Source organism: Perissodus microlepis, chromosome 13 (assembly GCF_051167445.1).
Source record: "Perissodus microlepis isolate ML-2025 ecotype Zambia chromosome 13, ASM5116744v1, whole genome shotgun sequence".
In the NCBI taxonomy this organism is placed as follows: Eukaryota; Metazoa; Chordata; class Actinopteri; order Cichliformes; family Cichlidae; genus Perissodus; species Perissodus microlepis.
The window spans coordinates 12,943,188-12,959,177 of record NC_140473.1 but is presented as its reverse complement, the minus strand read 5'-3'; the positions used below and the strand labels follow the sequence as shown (position 1 = coordinate 12,959,177).

At 40.8% G+C, this 15,990-nt stretch overlaps 1 protein-coding gene across 1 annotated transcript in view; it reads right to left on the bottom strand.

Annotated features, from left to right (window-relative positions):
* Window positions 1-13,728, bottom strand: part of slc35f3b (solute carrier family 35 member F3b) — a 53,086-nt gene extending 39,358 nt beyond the window's left edge. The window contains exons 1-2 of the mRNA XM_084947666.1: window positions 13,478-13,728; window positions 12,377-12,591 (exon numbers count right to left, since the gene is read on the bottom strand). Of these exons, the coding sequence (XP_084803792.1) occupies window positions 12,377-12,591; window positions 13,478-13,587 (325 nt within the window). The 5' untranslated portion in view covers window positions 13,588-13,728. The remainder of the gene's footprint in view (window positions 1-12,376; window positions 12,592-13,477) is intronic.
* Window positions 13,729-15,990: the final 2,262 nt, after the last annotated feature.

Here is a 15,990-nt window from a genome sequence, read left to right as displayed (position 1 = left end):
CGGTAATTAGATCTCGTTCTAAGCAGGCCATAAAACCAAAATATCGCTTTCAAAACAGATTAAAGGCACTGCCTGTGCAGTGCTCACTGATGATTATTCCCCTCTGAACAATTTTAGACAAAAGGAATCAGCTGTCAAATGTTTTACCAGTGATAAGCGGTGATCATTTTCTCTTGCAGAGACACCCATTAGCTGGCCTATCATAGCCCGTGGCCTATCACACGTTATGCAGGGTGTATAGGGGTCTCTATCATCTAGATATAGAAATAGATTCATCCTGTTAGTCTTTATTGTTGCTATTCTTCCAAAGCACGCTCTTTTTCTCTGACAGATCTGTTCAGGCTTTTCGTGGCTTTTGTTCCTCTCTTAGGAAGCAAGTCTGTCTCACACATTCACAAGTAGCTTGCACATCGAGTATCATCAGGTAACACTGGAAGGAACAGTTTGACATTTGGTGAAATGTGCTTACTCGCATTCTTCCTAAGAGTCAGGTAAGAGGATTACCCAAACGGATGTCTGTGTAAACAAATCTGTACAAAACACAGAGGCAGGAAAATGTGGGGTTTTATGCCTAGGTGAAAAAAAAGTATGCAAATTTCCCAAAATGTCAAACAAGTCCATTAATCCTGGGATTGAGAAAAGTGACAAAGAAGCTGCTTCATTGTGAAGAGTGATGTACAGTGTTAGCATGAAAAATTATCCGTCAGTTGCAACAGCTTCCTTGTGCTTTCACTGTAATGTTTGATCCCTGCTTCCCCCCGGGCTGCACGATTACAACCCTCCAGCCCCACAGCACTAACTGTTCGCCATCTTTTAAAGACAACAGAAAGCACAGCTGAGACCAGCTGATAAATAAACATTGTGCCAAATGAGTCTGTTTACCAGACCTTGCAGCATTCATAGCTGTTCTTTCCCTTGCAAAAGACCACAGAACATGCATTCAAGTGTCATACTGTATGCTGAGATCAACAGCAGTGATGGTACAGACCAGTTTCTCTTTAAGAGTAAAGACACTAAGCCAGATGAACTTGTGGCTGGGAGTGGCTGCACTTCAAGTTTCAAGAGTATATCACTGGCATTTGTGCAATAAAACTGCAGCTCTCTCTCTGTTACAAAGCTTCAGTCACAAATACATTAACATATATAACAAATAACTTCCAGACACATTAAATAGGTAAATAGGAAAGAGGTGTACGCAGATTTTGCATGACTACAGTGCCAGAAAATAGATAATAGTGCATTTTTTAAAAGGTTCTTTAGTTTTGTGGATAATTCTAACATGGTAGACTAATGTGCCTGTGTTAATTCAGCTCCATATTATTGTGTGAAGTTGCACTGGGTTGGGAGTGGTTGTGTGTGTGTGTGTGTCACATTTTTGGTGAGCCAATGGCTGGAATGGGGTTGGACTAATTAGAGGCAGGTGTACTTGATTGCACTGATACACTGGTCTACTTACAGCCCACACTACAAATACTGCTGTGTCGTTTTGTCTCTCTGTGCAGGTATGTAATGTGATGAAATCAAATATGTTTGGGATGGAGGGGTTTTGCGCTATGAATTTTATACTGAAGGTGTCGTTTTGTCTCTCTGTGCAGGCCAGGGCCTATTATATGCCACAGCCTAAAGGCAGCAGAGTTGCAGAGGCTGGAGTGACCACTGGCTATATGCTTGCAGGGTGGTGGGTCTCCAAGGACAACTTCTAACCCTGTTAAAGGCAACACGTGGAGTGCAACTGGCCGTGTGGCATAGCTGGCTCTGGCCTTGGGACTGTGTGTTTTTATATGATTCATAAATGGGACACTGGACTGTTTTATCTTTTATCTCTTGATATTTTTTTGTCAATAAATTATCTTTTAGAATTTTATTGACTGTCATCTTTTTGCCCACGACTGAGACGGTTGGTCAGACCTAGAATCTTTCTTTGGGTGTGTTACATAATCATGCACCATAAACTATATGGCCATGGCTTTGTGCATCTTTGCTACCAGCAAAGTCTTGTATCTGGACCGTATGTAATCCAAACATATAACGCCCTCTGGTATGGTAAAGCGATGCCAAGTGTGTCAATGCCACAGCTAAGGTCAGTCAATAACTGGTTCAGTCGTTGGGCATTTTTAAGTTGCTTGTAAATCAGCAATGCTGCCAAATAAAAACTACAGATCCATTATGAAATACTGTATTTTTAATCTGTATAATAAGGTTTGATGTAACTGTGCTCTCAAAACTAGGAGAACCTGTGCAGATACTGAACCCCAAGATGCTCTATGTATGAATGTGTGTGAATGTTAGATAGGAAAAAAATTCTTATGAATGAGTGGATGAGACATGTTGTATAAAAGTGCTCAAGTAGAGTAGAAAAGCGCTTTATAAGAACCGGTCCCTTCACACAGTCTTGATTGCAATGATGCAGTTTCACAGCCCGATGTTAATGATCAACAAAGTTGTATCCATTTCTAACAAACAGTTAAATACTGACCGTATATCTGCAGCAACACATCAGTTTAGCACACTCAAGCACAATATTACTATTCACCTACTTAAAGTGATCATAATCAGCTATGACCTTTAAAAGCTGTCCCTTTATCCTGCTGAAATACTTCATGCAATTTATCAACATCTGTGTTTATTCCCGGGGACAAAGTATCAGGTTTAAAACAAACACAAATTAGAACTTGAAAATGAGTCATCAGCTCTTTGCTGTGTGCCTCTGGTTAACGTGACTCACTAATGCAGATGAGAGGAGCGCTGACCCTGGAGAAACTGCACAGAGTGTGTAGATAGTGTGCTCACAACAGTGTTCAGCAGGTTCGCTGCCCTTTGTTTTGATTCGCTGGCGGTAAACGGGCTCGTTTCGCATTTTCTGCTTATTGGATAATTACCTTGTTTTTGGTGTAGATGACACACATTACTGCATGTTTTTCACTGATAAAGCCTTAATGCTCGCACACAGCTGATCTTTGAAGCAGACTTTAGTGTGATGCTGAGAAGTGATGCATGCAGCTGCCAAGTGTTGCTGGGAATCCCCCCATGAGAAAGAAAAAAAGAGTCAGGGAGGGGGAAGGTAGGAAACTCTAAACTGAGATTAAGCAGGTGTGCAGGACAAGTAGGCATTTATAGATTTATGACAGTATTAACTGTGGTCCTGCTCCTGGAAGCTGGCTAAAAATGTACTTCCACATGTAATATATTTATCTACAGTATTATCTTTAGGCCACTATACTCACAAAAGAAGGTTTTCAAAACTCTTGCAGTATTTTAGTACATACACAAATATATTTATTATTTTGTGATTCCACTTCTAAAAATCCATCCTTTCCTTTTACCTCTCTTATCCTCAGGAAAATAACTTTTTAACCATGTTTATTAGTTGGTTGATACTTTAGTTTTCCTCTCATTTTTAGGCAAAAAAAGGTCAATTCCAGGTCTGCAATGAAATGCAATGACAATGTGAAAGCGGCTTGAACCTGCATTCCTTCTAATATGCAGCAGAGAGCACTTATCTGGTTGCGAAAGCACAGTTTTATGTATTTTTTGTTAGAAAGCACATTAGATCTCACTTTATTGCCTCAGTAAACACGTTTCTCATATGTTTCTATGCTAGATTAACATATTAGACCGCCAGTGGGTGATGTCAGGGTGACTACAACTATCTTTTATATAAAATCTAAATTTTGCAGTTTATATAGTACATAGCTGTTTGATCCATTAAAACAAATTAATAAATAAAAATAATAATAATGACTTTATTTATATAGCCCTTTCAAAATCCATGTGACAAAGTGCTTTACAAGAGCAACAGAATAAAACAAAAGTGCATATGGTGCTAAGAGGTCAGGCGTGTAGCTGGGAGCAAGGCCACGTAGGGTCTCAAAGATAATCAATGTATTAAAATTGATTTGGAAACAAACTGGCAGACAGCGTAAAAACACCAAAATGGGAGGGGGAGTGATGTAATACCATCTCTTTGTTCTAGTTAAAAGCCTGCCAGCTGCAGTCGTTCAACAGATTTTCTGCTAAGGCGCAAAGAAATAAAAGCACGTACGAGCACGTTCGTGTCTCTAAGTGTTTCGAAAAAGATTGGATTTTTTAAAAAATATTCCAAAGATGATAAAAAAAAATACAACTGTGTTAGTTGTTTTGCAACTAGCTTGAATGTTTTCCTCAATTTTTTTGAGACATACTTCTCTTCCAAGTATGTAACTAACTTCTCCGAGTCATTGCTGGATTTTATGGCACTCTTAGGCCTGACTGTAGTAAGAAAGTGAGCACTGGGGAGAATAATGTGGTGATCATGCAAAACCGGCAGAAAATTAAAGGAATCTTTGTTTAATGTGACCGAGAAATGGAAAGAGGTGAGAAAAGAGGCCGCAGGATATTACACAGTCCAGGACTTTTATAACTAGATATAACACTGCTCCCTAAAACCACAGGACTGACATATAGAAGGAACTTCTTCCTTTCTAAGTTTTCCACACTTTCACTCTTGACTCTTACATCTGTGCCAAGCATCAAGATTAAATTCCAGTCTTGTTTTTTAATGAGGCACCAGTTTTTTAATGATGTCTAAAGGCAATGAGCAGAGTGAGTGGAAACACAAGTCCAATGTATCAACATGTTGTGGTTTGGAGAAGTTACTGAACCGTTGTGTTTGTGTATCAGTGTTACGAGCTGCCATCTGTATTCATTTTGTATATCAAGCTGCCCAAAATAAGCCTCCTAATTACTCGCACAACCCCATTTACACTTTGCTCTTCCGGCTCCCAGGCACTGCTCTTCTATGGCCAGCGCAGACAATGATGCACTGTGCAGGGCCACAGCAGACCCTGGATTAATTACGCAGAGGTAGGAGTCATCATTTCCCAACTTCTAATTAACAGCAGATAAAAGGAGTGAGAAGAAGAAAGGGGTGACAGCAGAACGGATTTGGCATTCAACTGGCAGGATTTCCATTACAAGGAAGAGCGAGCACTGAGAACCGAGCACTACAGCTGTACTTCAGTTTGGGCTGTTGTCGTCAGGATTAATTCTTTAAAACACAAGCACCAACAACAACAGCTATACAGCTACACCGCACATGCATGCAATACATTTGAAACTCTCTCCTCTCTCTGAGTCCCTCTGCATGAAGCACCAAATCCTAACACTATACTATGTCAAAACCCACTGGACCTGCACACTCATTTACTCCTCTGCATCCACCACTTCTCTGCAGTAATCTGCACCACTTTGGATGACACTGAGAGCAGAGACAAGATTGGATTTTCTTTCTTTTTTTTCCCATCTTCAAAGTGTTTCTTCAGTAGCTGAACTGCAGCGCCACCCGTTCAATAAGCACAAGCTGGACTTCAGGAGCAGGTGTGTGATGATCTATGCATCCTCCTCAATTATGGATGCGATGTTACGCAAGAGGAGCTGCATCTACTGTACTGGAGATGGTAAAAAGCCAAAAATACACTTGTTCAGGGGAGCTTTTGCTTGCAGCACTTGGGCGCAACGTAAGACTAGAAACATTCGAGTCAACGTATGTTTTGTTGAAACACAGTAGGGACATTGTTTTGCGCGGGGACAGCAATTTGAAACTTTTGGCTGTAGCCCAATTAGATCATGTTGGACCAAAATAAAAAATGTGTTCCTGATATATTCCAACAGAATCAGGCCAAAAAACGGTGTTAAAAATACACATACCTTGTTTTAAATAAGGACAAACTGTCAGAAATGTCTCTCGGACTGAATAGTGAGCCAGTTCTTTTTACTCTTCATTTCTCAGTCTCTTTGGCTGACTGAGAGCCGAGCGGGGTAATTTGCTGTTAAGTGCTGGTACTCCTGCAGACACAATGCCTCTGCTGCTTTGGTAATTTGTAAGACTGCACTGTTATAGATTCTTAAATACCCAGAATTGTAGCAAAGCCCACTGCGCGTGCCAACAATCCCACTGTAGCAACATGCCAGATTTTGGCATTTGCACCACAACGATCTAATAGTTGCTTCAAACCCATAAATACTGTACATGCTCCACTGTTAGACCATTTACATAATAAAATAATAAATATGTCATGATTTTAAAGTCCTCTGGGTATCTAGGTTTTTTATAGTGTGTTCTATGTTATGCATATCACTAAAACATGTAGCAGTGTTTTAATAATGAATGCACAAAAGAAGAAGAATAGTTCACAGAAGAAGCTGTGCAGGGTACCCAGTGTTTACCTAAGCACTGCTCTGCTGCCCTCTCATTTCCTGTTACCCCTTTATGCTTCTTTGTGGATGACTCTGCATGTGAACAGGCAGAAATTTAATAGTGAATCTGTAAACAGATGTTCTCCTTCGACTGAGCACGATCACGACCCGTGCCTGCTCTGTGAGCCGAGTCCCTTGACCTGAACAGGGGCTACAGGATTGGAGAAAGCTGAGGTTTCACAGTGATAGTTCCACTTGGCACAGAGAATAAAATAAGAAAAATCTGTTTTCATTTATTCATTTTTTCCAGCTAATGATTGACTTTCCCAGAGTACCTTTCAAAATTCTAAGACAAAACCTTAAACCCGTTTTACTCATCTGTGGACAAGACTTCTACATAAAAATGAAGACTGACTAAATCTGATCAAAATTTGGTGGTTTTTGGCTGTTGTGGTGAAACTCTTAACCTGACGTCCACATTGCTCTGCATCTAGGAATGATGCCAAGTGGCTTATTCTTTTAAACTGGAAGTCTATCTCTCCAAGCACCTTATCACACTGGATTAATGAGATGGTATATATAAATATATATCATAATGATCCAAAACAAACCAGCAAGTCCACCTGTGAATGGTTCAAAACATTGAAGGCTTGGGAGGCGGACCTTAAATGTGATTTAGTTGCTTTGATATGATCTTAAACAAGTCGTCCATCCTCAAAAACCCTTCAATGTGACTGAATTCAAACAATTCAGCAAAAAAGATTGGGTCAAGGTTAGGACAACCAGTTATTAGGTTTAGGGGACAGTTACTTTTTCACATCTCTATCTCTACTTTTAAGATTAGGCTTAAACTTTCCTTTTTGCTAAAGCATATAGTTAGGGCTGGACCAGGTGACCCTGAATCCTCCCTTAGTTATGCTGCAATAGACGTAGGCTGCCGGGGGATTCCCATGATGCATTGAGTTTTTCCTTTCCAGTCACCTTTCTCAATCACTATGTGTTAATAGACCTCTCTGCATTGAATTGTACTTACGTCTTACTTCTCTCACCCCAACCGGTCGCAGCAGATGGCTGCCCCTCCCTGAGCCTGGTTCTGCCAGAGGTTTCTTCCTGTTAAAAGGGAGTTTTTCCTTCCCACTGTTGCCAAAGTGCTTGCTCATAGGGGGTCATATGAATGTTGGGTTTTTCTCTGTATGTATTATTGTAGGATCTACTGTACAATATAAAGCGCCTTGAGGTGACTGCTGTTGTAATTTGGCGCTATATAAATAAAATTGAATTGAATTGAACATATGGCCAGGTGGGTTTGGACACCTTAATAGATGAAATAATGTCTTTAATGGCAATACTGTCATGGCGGTCACAACATCTTCAGTCGTCTGTATTTTAGTGTCTGGCAGTGTCGGTGTGTTTGTGTATGCTGTGGCAGGATAAAAATCAAGAAATAAAATATTAAAATAAGAAAAAAAAGTTGGACTGCACCAATTCTGGGGCGACATCACTGCTGACGTGCAAAATGTGATGGAGAGTTGCCAATGCCAGTTTTTCCCCCTGTTTGTTTGTTTGTTTTACATTTTTGTTGGTTCTTGCGTCAGTTCTTCATCACAGCAGCTTTGAACATGTTTCCAACAACAAATTGGTGAAATGACAAAGTCTATAAATTGTCATTTGCAGATAGAGCAATATGAACAATATGACTTTGATATCAGCTGATATCAAAGTCTGGTCCCTACATTGCTGCAACCTAAGGATAAGTACACTATGTCTATTTTTTGCTTTGTTGATTGAAAGCTGCATTTACTGCATTTACTGCATTTACGCCTTCCATCATTTGTTGAACACTAATGCAGAAAGGAAATCTTTAGCTGTCTTTTAGGAGTTTTAAGCTAGTGTGCAAGCTGCATTCATCCATAGGCAGCTGGGCAGGTGAGACAGTGCATCTGCATAACTATTTCCATCTTTCCCCTCAGCTTCCAGAGAGTTGAAAGGAGTCATTCTCACAGTAAAGCCACACCTCGCCCACCCCTTCCAGCTGTCCTGTTACAGTGAGCAGCGAATCTGTATATGCGTATAGACTGCGCTTTCTCCAACCTGCTCCAGCGTTTGTGTCTCACCATGCCCAAACCCTGAGCTCAAAATAGAATCTAACCTCATTTCATGCCTCGTGAAGCTCTAAATTTGCACCAGAGGGGACACTACATTTGTGATAGATAGTGCAAGTATATTAGAAGAAAGAGCAAAGTCTGTTTGTCTGACAAATTGTTCCCTTCTCTGTGGAACCTGAGAAACCAAAGGAGGCAATTACTCAGAAAAAGAAACGGTCTAATCTTAGAGAACAGCACTTCTCTCTGTGGGGATGAAGTATGACGAACAGATGAAACTTACGCCTGGAAAACCCATCTTAGCAAAACTCTGAAAGGAGCAGCAGCAGCAAGCAAACTCTCTTTTTATGATGGCGCATTAAAATATCCTCAACATGTTCAAAAGCTACCACCTCACATTTTAGCACATTTTATATATCCAGCAAAGGTGAAAGAAGTTTAAGTAACTGCAAAAAAAAAAAAAAAAAATTAGTTTAAAATGGTTTAAATGGTATTAAGCAGTAAAATATGTCTATTTTTTGTTAGCGTGTGTTTCGCAGGCTCCTGAGGTAAAGAAGAAAGCAATGGAACTCTCTTAATAAAGTTTTCTTGTACCTTTGAGAGTTATTCTGCTTCAGGGAGTCGCTCTTCACTCAAAATTTTAATCAGTGTTAGAAGAGGACATTCAGTTACGCTTAATTAATCATGATGAGGGCAGGTTTTATAAATGCATATTTTGTTCAAAGTCAGCAGAAGCAATGCCCCTTGGTGGTGCACATAAATGAGTGCGGTAAGTCAAAAGATATGTCTGCAGCGCTGAGACTACATTTGCTCTTCCACTTTGTTCCAAAGGAAGTTGGTTAAAGTGTCTTTTTCCTTTCTGTGTTGTCCAGTAACGGCTTCTTTAATCTGAGTTACAAAGTACACAATTATATGGACTTCCTACTAAAAACCATAGGCATAGAAAAATTGGGATTTTTATGATGATGTATTGACTGTAGATATCACAGCTTAATATATTCTCCCCAGTAACCAGTGACCTTTCCTTTGATCCAGACATCAATTTCTCCATCTGTGGCCGGAGTAAGTGTGTTTTTATCCCAAGCAGGGAAAATGGAACGATTTGTTGATCTTCACTAAGAGGGGAATTGATTAGTGGTATTTACGTGTTTGACAAAAGGTTAAAGTGAAAGATGCCACATTAGTTAAAAAGAGATTCAAGATACATGGTATGCAGCCAGACGAGCATGAAGTGTGAACATCAACACGTGTCAAACACAGCCCGGCTGTAGCTCCATCACACCCTAATAAGGAATAAAGTGGAAAACTAAATTACGTGCATCTAACACATCAAAAGCAAAACACTAAATTAATGTGTCTAGTGTGAGTTTGCATGTACACCACTAACAGGAAAGTAACTTAGAGCCAGGCCTGAAAAACAAGCAAGGTTTTCACGCTGTGCTCTGTTGCACATGCAGTAATTCTCAGAGGGCTATTACAGCATCCTGCATGTGTGTGATCCCTGCAGACTCATATTCAGGATATTGCTATGATCAATTAAGTCACACACACAGCTTTCATTCCCAGCCTGAGTCATGCCTTACTACTAGCTCCCACTTTCTCTCTTTCCCTCTCTCTCTCTGCTCACTCCTGTGTTAAAGAGCACATGTGCCAGTTTGGTAAGGCTGGTGGTAAATGAAACAAACAGGCAACTCTTTGCACTCTGCTGAGATGTACTCAGTCCCCCCACCTGTCTTGAAATTGTCTGCTTTCAGCATCAGTCCTCCACTCTTTAGCCATTAGCTACAGATTTTGAGCTGCTCGCCGATCAACACGTAGCCTGCAGCTGTGTGCAAAGGATGGCTAGTGGGACCTCTGTCCCCACGAAAATCACCTGCGACATGGTGGTGTCAGAGGATCTGAAGGCTGTATTGATTTGGCCTGTAATAATTTTACTTTTGGACTGCTTTGTCAGAAACAGAAGAAAGCTAAAAGAATCGAATTTGTGGTACCACTCAATTGATATAAAAACAGTTCCAGTTTAACAAGCAATTTTTAGTGATGTCGTTCCAGAACAGCTACTATAATTATAATTACATTACATTAAAATTATGCAGCTACAGTTGTATAGAGCAGAATGAAATGCTGAAATTGTTTAAATCATAGTTCTTAATGATGTATTTAAGTCACCTGCACACAAAAAACATTGCTTGCAAAATGGGTTTTATATAAATATGTGATTTGAAACAGGCTGCTAGAAACAAAGTGTCTAAATACATTTTTTTAAATTGGTTCATTGCTTGAGATAGGTGCTTTTTTATTCACTCATAGGTGTGGCAAACAAACAAACAAAAAAATGTTTGGATATGTGAACTAGACTGAAACTGAGCAAATAATAGCCAATGTCCAAAGAAAAACAAGCAAACAAGCAAAACCAAAACCTAGAAAAACTTTAAGAAATCCTGAAGAATATTGCTTAAGACCACTTTAAAAAATGACAAGATAAATTCAAAATGATTGAAATGAAGAAGAAATAAAGGGAGGCTTGAGACTTTTGCTTACTGCTATATGCATATAAGGCTCTAAAGACCAATATTTCTCTGTATTTGCTTTGTCTTTGTTTATTGTCTTGTTTACTCTTGGTATGGGTTAGCACTCACCATGTTGAATACTGTCGCCTCACAGCAAGTCCTGGGTTTGAACCCATGCTGCTGCCGTTCTGCCTTGCATGTTCAGCATGGTTTTCACCTGCTTTCTTCCACACCCAAACACATGCATTGGGTTAGTTTAATTGGTGATTCTAAATTAGCTATAGGTGTGAATTTGAGTGTGAATGGTTCTCTGTCTCTGCATGTTAGCCCTGTGATAAAGTGGCGGCCTGTTCAAGCATGTACCCTGCCCTCTCGCCCCAGCATAGCTGGGATAGGCTTCGGTGCCCCCCTACCCCACGCTCACCGCAGCCATGAACTGAATAAGCAGAAAAAAATGGAAGGATGGATGGTAAGATTTTATGAAGAAAATGTGGGACTTTTTTAAAAAAAAATAATTTGCTTAGAGTCAGTTATTGATATCTGTGTTTTATTCCATTATTTACCTGAAACTTTTTATTTGAATAATTGAAGCATCTCACATGCCCCCTTTGATCAACATGCATATTTTTTTTCATACTATATAGATGTTATTTTGTAAGGATATATCTGAATGTGAAGAGAAGCTGTCTTTTGAATTTTATAGTGCTCTGAGTTCAGGGTGGCCATAGGTCTGTGAATTTTAAAGGAGCCTTGCAGCTGATTTACATTGCAGTCTCTTGTGAAATTTACAAAAAAGTGCCTTTCAGCTATTTGGTGTCAGTCATCATAATGTTATATACTAAATAGTCACCCCAGTGAAACATTCATTAAGATAAATGGAGAGAAACTGGTTTGTCATGACACTACCATGCCAAGGAAGTCCAGGAGGCCACAGAGCAGGTGAAGCAAGACTGCAATCCAGCACATCATCAAGCCATCATCAGTAACAGGCTACAGAGCAGTTACAAGCAATTGATGTTCTGTGTAAAAGAAAATATGCAAATCTAGTGAAGCTATGCAGAGAAGGAAATGAAAGATGAAAATAAAAGCCACGTTAGCAACTTTTCTTTCTTCAAAGAATCAATTGCTCTGAGCAAAATTCTCCCTGTTTGACTTCAAGCTCAGCCAGCTCCACTGAAGCAAACATCAGCTCCGCCTTCTGCAGCAACCAGACACACAGACTTTAACAGTTAATTCTCTGAATGGAACAAAACTGCATTCATATTAGTGTAAATAATAACGAAGATGCCGACTGATGAGCTTTCTCTGTGAAGGCCTCATAGTGTACAGTGCTTGGGCATGCTATAGTACCAAGTTCCGAGTCACCATAAGGGAAGCAGAGGGTTGGACTGAAGGGAACACATCAGGCTGGTCTTAAATCTGTCAAGACTGAACATTAGCATAGTCTGAAAGTCAAGCCAGTGTCCAAGATAAGAAGGACTTTATAATCTGGTAGTACTTATATTTGGGCTACCTGACCTCTCTGGCCACTACATAAACCCCTCCATTCATGACAGCTAGAGAAATGTAACAGCTCCAGGTGTAACTCACTCTTGTAGCTTGCACTCCAAGGCTGATATCCATAATATCCGGTGATGCGCAATATTCGCTCCTCTATCGACGCGCTGTTGATGTCCTCAACTGAGCGGGAGGATTTGAGGTCTTCTTTGATAGCCTCGTCAACCACCAGGTACTTGAGCTGCCTGAGCTGAGGGCTGATGTCCGAAAGCCTTCTCGGGCTCACGTCGGGTGACTTGCGCATCCCGCTGGAAAGAGAGCACAAGGGGTGTTGAGACAAAGTGAGGCCAGTTGGCAAAGGGAAGTGGGTCCGTAAAGCGTGTATATGAGTCGATGATGTAAGACTTCTCCTTGGGTAAAACAGGAAAGTCGGTGTTGCATATTCCACGGAGACCGGGGTTAAGGGCCGCTGCAACGCCTCCTTCATACAGTACAGAAATCATCATCCTTCAGTGGCCCTGCGCGCGGCAACACTGTGAAGACACTAAGCAAGAGTGACTGCTCCTGCACTTGTTGTATACTATGCACTGTGCAGCGCCTATTATAGACTTATATGAGTGTGAAACTAATGAATCGATCTCGAGTGATTTGTAGAGATGGAGAAGCGACATTTGTGACAGCTTCATGTAGGCACTGGACCACAAAACTGCGCCTACCCTACAACAAATGTGCTTTTATCACGCAAAGGAGATGCATACTTGGTGCCGTCTGTACACCACAAAGAAGAACGGTCGAAATCTGCACTACTATGGCTCTGCTGTATGGAGTACCTGGCAAAAAGTAACGACGACCTGACAGCTTCTACTGGCATAATGTGACAGCAAAACATGATTTACTGACCCACTCAGAGAAAATTGGTGTGGAAAATGTGCCCCTGTGCAGACATCTCTTAAAGCACAGACCGTATAACCATTGCAGAATTGTAATATGGCTCCAAACAATTACTACGAGGCAGCAAAAGCAGTTAAATATAACGCATCAATCAGGATTTGGATATGTTTTTGTATTTTTTACATCTCAGCTCAATAAAGGCAATTTATTTGATCGTTGTAGCTATGAAATCAAGTGCGCAACAGGTCGTCCTGCCTCCTATCGATTGGCTTCACTGCGTTAGTAAAAGTTTAAATGTCTTACAGCGGCATTAAAGTGGTAGGAGGTCCAAGGTAGCACATACAGTCCCGATGGGGCCGTCCGACCCGGTCCCACACAGTGCCCTCTCCATCGCCGTACATCCTCAGGGCCATGCAGCAGGGCAGCTACTGTGAATCCAAATCCTCACCAAGGCTTACGGAAACAAGTAGCATCGTCCTGCTTCTTCCCACCACCACAAACACATGCCTGCCTGGTTTTTACAGCACACACTGTCTCAACATTAAAAGGTAGTGCTGCGCTCTGGATGATGCCGAGTCCTGGAGGCACAGCAACAGCGTCATCTGCCGGATTCACGGGAAGCATCATCATGTGGAACATGCAGAGTGGACATTTGTGTGGCAGCTGTACGTTGCAGCACGATTTGCAGCTTATAGGTTGTAGCAACTACAATGCTTTAGAACTAGTCTCTCCTTTTTTAACAGTTCCCCTAAATAGTTCAAACAGGACCAGTCAGTCTCCCCAAGCTCAAGGTGGAAAAAAAGACAAATAAACCTGCTTTAAATGTGAAGTGTTTCTTGTATTTACTAATTGTGTCAGCTATTTCTGTCTCAGAGCCTTATCAACTCCTCTGAAGCTTTTTTTTAAATGACAGTGAAGCAGAATAATAGTAAATCAACCCAACTGTCTTGACAAAAACAAAAGTGTTTTTCCTACAGAAATGCACAAAAATCTGACATAGTCTCAGTCATTGTCCCGCAGTACTGCTTTTCTTTCCTGCATTGTTTTTCCAGTACAGTGGATAGATTGAATTTTCCTTCTTGAATGTTTGGGCTGTCACAGAAATATAAGCTACACACGTCCAGGCTGTTCAAGATGTTTCTTAGCACGCTGCCAACATCTTTACCAGGCTATCTTGTCCAGCAACTATTACTGCAGATTTGACAAGCCTCTGGGGTTCGCTTTGTTCTATTATTCATAAGTACTTTACCGAAGATCTCCAACAATGTTTTAAGGCGATAGCAAGGCCTGCGCTTCAAATTTCTGAGTGAACAGTGGTAGAAATTCAAGAAGAGGAGAAATCTGGCTTATTTTCACGAACACAGAATCAAACACAGTCTGATGTGGTTGATTACATCCAATCAGAAGTATAGTCAGTGAGATAATTGCTCACTGATGGTGATTGTACCAACTAGGAAATTCAAATCAACTTACTAGAATAGTCCTGACTATCAAGGTATAAAATGAATGTGGATTTATTAAATGAGAAACATCCTCACTGTTCAGCCTAAACATGATTCTCATTCTCTAAACATCTGACAAAGTTTAAATGAAGTCTTTCATTTTCTTCTTCTTCCTAAATAAACTGAAACAGTACATGCAGGTCAAGCAGAGACTGAAACTCTACCTTGCTTAAATTGGGTAGTGTTGTCCATACCTCTTAGGTCTGTTCTCCACCCGCTGCATTGCATGCTGTGAGCTCCTCACTGCAGTGTGCCGACTGTGTTTTGAAGACGGGTTTTGCATGGATCAATGCAGCCACACCTCACACAGAGTTGTGGTAGGTGGTTGGCAAGGGCACCTGCCTTTACTTGAGGCACAAAAAAAAGTAGAGTCGAGTCATCGATAAGGAGGTCAACACCTCTCATTGACAGCCTTAGGGAGGAGAGGCTCAAGTTCATCTTGTATAATGCACCTCTCAACTTCACAGCTCAGCCCAGGCCAAATCGATTCTCACAGTTTGACTTTCGTCTTTGCCAAAACGTAGTCATGTGGGCAAAATCCCTGTGATGCGTGGGTCGTACATATCAAAGCAGTCATTCTGTGCTATCCAGTACACCATCTTCCACTCCAGCAGACCTCTGATAGTGATCTAATTGATGCCCCGATCTACAGGACACTGCACTCCTTTCTAAATATGGCTCTGTCTTGAAATGAGAGCCAAAGCTCAAGGCCAAGAAACATAAAATTAGGCCAGGTTTTTGGTTTTTTTTTTTGCTAAAAAAAATTCTTAAACAATCTATTTCCCTAAAAGCAGGTCCAATCAACCTTTACATAGCTGACATTTTGTCCTGCCATTTCAAGAAAAGCAGAGGTGTTACTTACAATTTCTCCCTTCCATTAAATGTCAAAGCCCGCCTTCATAGTGGCAGGGCCCTGCATGGAGCTGCCCCACTTTAATAGAGCACAGTCATTAATAATATGTGACGTCTGTGGTGGGTTTTGTTGCTACGTGACACGTCGAATAGTAAGTCATGAAAAAAGTATCTACAGTTTTCTCACAGAGAAAGGTGTAATATTATTAAAGGTGTACTATTATTTCATAGTTCCTGCTCCCTTAAATCATCTTATTTTACATTTCTAACCTTGAGAGAGAGTATATTACTTTTGTGGATTAGATTTACTCTTAAAAAGAACCTGTGAGGAACCTTGGAGTCATTTTTGACCAGGATATGTCCTTCAACGCACATATTAAACAAATATGTAAGACTGCTCAGGGCTCTAGAGTGCGACCAATTTGGTCGCAAATGCAAATGCGACCAAATTTTTCAGTGGTG